Below are 4,617 nucleotides of genomic sequence, written 5' to 3'. Positions count from 1 at the left end.
ATATGTTTCGTGTTTACTACATTCTATTTGGGACAGTGGGTGAAGCCATGCAAGTGGATCCCTGCTGTCAGGTGGTTAGCAGCAGCCCACCAAAGAGTCTTCCATGTGCTATAATTTAGGCGAAAATGAGCCGTAAATAGATGAATAAGCCAAAGATGATAAATATTTCTGACGATGCTGGTGGAACATTCTGCATAAACAAGCAGCCAAACAGTGTGTGCTCCTGCTACCCCCTTTTTTTCCCTACCCCAAAGTGTGTTTTTCAGAATCAGAATCATAATCAGCTTTATTGACCAGGTATGTGTGGTCACTTTGCTCAATGGTACAAGAAAATAAAAACAACACTTGAATAAGCATAAAATAAAAACGTCCAAAAAAAGAATAACGGTACAACATAAATAAGACTTTCAGAATAAAAATGGAATATACATCTATACATCTGTATGTAGTATAGACAGTGAATTTGGACTTAAAAACTATGAGAAAGAAGAAGAATTAGACAAAATACATGCAATACAAGGCTCCCCTTAACCTTTGCCTAATGTGTGCCATGACTACAAATCAAAGCAATATTCTCTCATGTGTTTAAATCATAAAAGAAACTGCATGAGATTGGTTAAGTCAACCAGTTAGATCAGATTATATCTGACTTTATTGATTGCCACAGTTCAACACATACAACAGTACATAAAGGCAACATTAGCAGCCATAAAAAGTCAGACTGTAGCAGTGTTTTATGATCCGGTTCATCCTCCTTAGGTGCCTCTCTGAGCCAGACAGCGCCAGGGGACTGATTTACTTGTCACACAAGGGGGACATATTTAGACTGGATGTGTTGGGGAGAGTGGACGGTAAAGCTGGCAGGGCAGAAGATGACCCAGACAGTGGGAGTGTGGGGGGCTAGAGGGGAACACGTAAGAGACCGGTTCACCTCCTGCCATTAAACCAGCAGTGATTTCTGACCAAGGGCCAGGGGACAATGGACTGCAGTACACTAATTACAGATTCTGACATGCATAACAGGAAATGTACTGCTCTTTAGGAGGATGGATAGAGGTTTGTAGACCTATCTTAAACAATTTTTAGATGTAGCAGAAGTAAAAGGTCTTCAACACGGCTTTGCAGATGTATTGAAATCGGATAAACATGCCTCTTAGGTGGGAGCAGTAGGTGAACATGACAGAGTAACTGCACTGCATTTCAGGTAATTAACTGAGCTTTAATGCATTTCTAGCTAAATATGTCTGTGTTTATATTAACCTGCCCTGGTGTCGAATTATAACTCCCTCAGCATGTACTCAGTACAGTCACAGCTAAATGCAGGGGGTGTGTGTGTGTGTGTGTGTGTGTGTGTGTGTGTGTGTGTGTGTGTGTGTATGAGTGTTTGTATAAAACAAAATTATATAGGCCCACCAACCAGAGACCACCATGATATCCTCAGACCACAAAGTTAAATGTCATGAAGTTTTTCCACTGAACTTATGCACAGAAAAATATACTGTGTAATTTGTTTTCACATAAAGGTTTTTTATTAATTTCCCTCCTAAGCTTGTGCTCAGATTCCTCTACATTAAGCCAAATTAGAGATGTGGTCCAAGTGTGTAATGGAATAGAATACAACACAATAGAATACAATACAATGCAATAGAAACACACATTATTGTAAAATATTATATCAGATACTTCAAAAAGCTTAGGTTAAATGATATATGAATAAATATAGAATAAATAGAATGACATTCTACAAACAAAGATAGACAATTTTACTTCTGAGGAGAGAGAATTATTTTCAGGTTAAATGACAGACCTCTATGGGGAAAAAAGTCTACACAAATGATAAAGTCTAATAAATAAATAAAATGCTGACAGAACATAGTTGTATATCGCGGTTGTTTCCAAATAAAATACCAGTTAGGAGCGGAGAGAGATGCTTCACTGGAGCTGTAGTCCCGAACACACAGGCTGTCCCGCCACTGACAGTAAAGCGGGTAACCAGATATTCAAAAACAATACGTCATCCCACAATGCACCGCGCTTACGCTCTCCTCCTCTCGGCATTACCTCATCCCACAATGCACCATGATTAAGAATCTTCTGGCTGGTCGTCAAGGCAACGCGCCTTATCGACGGAGGGAGCCCCGCCTCTGGACACGCCCTCTGGCCAATGGGTGAGCCCCGTCGTGACATCATGGTTATTTTTAGAGAGGCAGCGGCAGCAGATAAGGTTTGACTCCACGCTGCTCAGCTCAGAGTATATACACACGGAGACAGGGTGAGCACCACAGACACTGCTTGCCCTCCGACTAGGAAAAGTTAGAGCCACACGGCGCTGTTCATTCACGGACTCAATACAAGTCCGGATACTTTGGCAAAAGCTTTGTGAACTGTTAGAGCTCACCGCCGAACAATCGACCATCGCTGGGTGAACGAAGTAAGTCCTGATTCCTGTGTCAAGAGAGCACGCACTCAAAGTTTGGAAGTTTTTACGCGCAGAGAGGACGTTTGGAAACCAGTGTTTTCCTCAGTAACCAGGAAGAAGAGAAGGGGGGACGAAGAGTTGTTTTTGTAGAAGACTTTGTAGCTACGCTTGTCTTTGGTTCATGTATACCAAGATGGAAACTACTTTCTATGACGACTCACTCAACGCTTTCTCCCAGCACGACAACGCCGGCTACGGATACAGCAACCACAAAGCGCTGAAACACAACATGACACTGAACCTCACCGACCCGACGGGCTCTCTGAAACCTCACCTCCGCGCCAAAGCCAGCGACATCCTCACCTCACCCGATGTGGGTCTGCTGAAGCTGGCCTCCCCGGAGCTGGAGCGGCTCATCATCCAGTCCAGCAACGGACTCATCACCACCACGCCGACCCCGACCCAGTTCCTGTGCCCCAAGAACGTCACCGACGAGCAGGAGGGCTTCGCGGAGGGGTTCGTGCGAGCACTGGCCGAGCTGCACCACCAGCACATGCCGGCCCCGGCTAGTGTCAGTGTCACCTCCGCGCCTCAGACCAGCGTCAACACCGCCCTGCCGCCGGTGTCATCTGTTGCCGGTGCCACCGTTTACAACAACAACGCCGCCATGCGCTCCGACTCGCCGGTTTATGAGGACTTGAACACTTTCAACCCGGCTATCAGCACCGTCTCTGCACCCAACTACACCACCTCGGCTCCAGCCATGTCCTTCTCCGCTGCCCCGCCTCAGCTCCCCATCTACGGCCAGCCCTCCTCCGCCCAGCTCCCCCGGATCGCGGCGCTCAAAGAAGAGCCCCAGACCGTGCCTGAGATGCCGGGGGAGACGCCTCCTCTCTCCCCAATTGACATGGAGAGCCAGGAGCGCATCAAGGCAGAGAGAAAGCGGATGAGGAACCGCATTGCTGCCTCCAAATGCCGGAAGAGGAAGCTGGAGCGGATCTCAAGGCTGGAGGACAAGGTGAAGAACCTCAAGTCCCAAAACTCCGAGCTGGCGTCCACGGCCAACATGCTGCGAGAGCAGGTGGCCCAGCTGAAGCAGAAGGTGATGAACCACGTTAACAGCGGGTGCCAGCTCATGTTAACGCAGCAGCTCCAGACCTTCTGAGGTGCGTGTCAGCGGCGGCGGAGAGAGCGAACAGACTGTGGTTGAAAGAACCGGACGCTTCCTGTGATCGTGAATGGCTGTCTCCTGAATTCGTGGCGGGATTCGGGATGATTTGGCGCGACACTGGCAGGACCGGGGGACGCACTCAAGTTCCTGAGTGCCACGCTCCCCGGTGGCGCGTCCAAGAGATGGGCTCGGGACAGTGACAGTAGCCGTGAACCGGAGGGGACATGGCAACAAGCAGGATACCTTTCTGTTTCTGTTTCGTGCTGTATTTTTTCTTACAGACCTGGAGAGGACTGAAGTTTTCTTGATTTACACCCAGCTCTGCATGGACCTTATCACGACCATCAAAGACGTTCAGTATTAGAGGTTTTAAGAAACTGCAATAGAGACTTTTCTTGCTGTAGCCATAAAGGCCTCATATCTGGGCGTGTTGGTCAACTCTAAACGGCTGAAAAGTTGTAACAAATGCTGCCTGACTTCTGAGTTACATTACAAAGAACTTTTTTTTTTCTTTATTATAAGAAGTTAAGTTAGAAAAGCTTCAAGATCTACTTGTTTTTTTCTAAAGTTGTTTAATGGGGTTTAACTCATTGTTATGTGTATATAAGATCAACTTGGAGTACTTATATTTACCATTTGTAATACGAATACTGTATAATTTTTTATTATGTTGTTGTTTTCTGAGTACTTCAGAAACTAATCAATATTTAAGAAAATAAACCCGATAAAATGAAGCAATGTTTCCTCTGTGTTCTTGTGACAGGAAAAAAAAAAGTGGGTGTGCCATGTTAGGAACTCAAACAATAAAACATGTTGCAACATGCTGCAAGAGCTGCTAGTTCTGAGTACCTGGAGGTAAATTCCATTAGTGCTTTTATTGATCCAGGGTAAGTGAATGTGTTTCAGCTGACAGCCCAGGCTCGCATACTATTGATGGAGGCCAATTCTGCAAATTGGGTTTTAAGATATGTCTCAGCACACACGTGTCAGATCAGTATAGCTATCATACCAAACCTCTCACTGCTCT

At 45.9% G+C, this 4,617-nt stretch overlaps 1 protein-coding gene across 1 annotated transcript; it reads left to right on the top strand.

Moving 5' to 3' along the window:
- Nucleotides 1-2,233: 2,233 nt before the first annotated feature.
- Nucleotides 2,234-4,324, top strand: jun (Jun proto-oncogene, AP-1 transcription factor subunit). The gene has a single exon (XM_047587437.1). The coding sequence runs from the start codon at nucleotides 2,601-2,603 to the stop codon at nucleotides 3,582-3,584; it is 984 nt and encodes a 327-aa protein (XP_047443393.1). The 5' UTR covers nucleotides 2,234-2,600; the 3' UTR covers nucleotides 3,585-4,324.
- The last annotated feature ends 293 nt before the right edge of the window (nucleotides 4,325-4,617 follow it).

This window comes from Mugil cephalus, chromosome 6 (assembly GCF_022458985.1).
Source record: "Mugil cephalus isolate CIBA_MC_2020 chromosome 6, CIBA_Mcephalus_1.1, whole genome shotgun sequence".
NCBI lineage: Eukaryota > Metazoa > Chordata > Actinopteri > Mugiliformes > Mugilidae > Mugil > Mugil cephalus.
The sequence above is the reverse complement of the archived record's forward strand: the minus strand, read 5'-3'. Positions and strand labels throughout refer to the sequence as shown.

What these genes read in the sequence shown, in the direction of transcription:
- jun (XM_047587437.1), top strand. Translation starts at nt 2,601, where the DNA reads ATGTATACCAAGATGGAAACTACTTTCTATGACGACTCACTCAACGCT.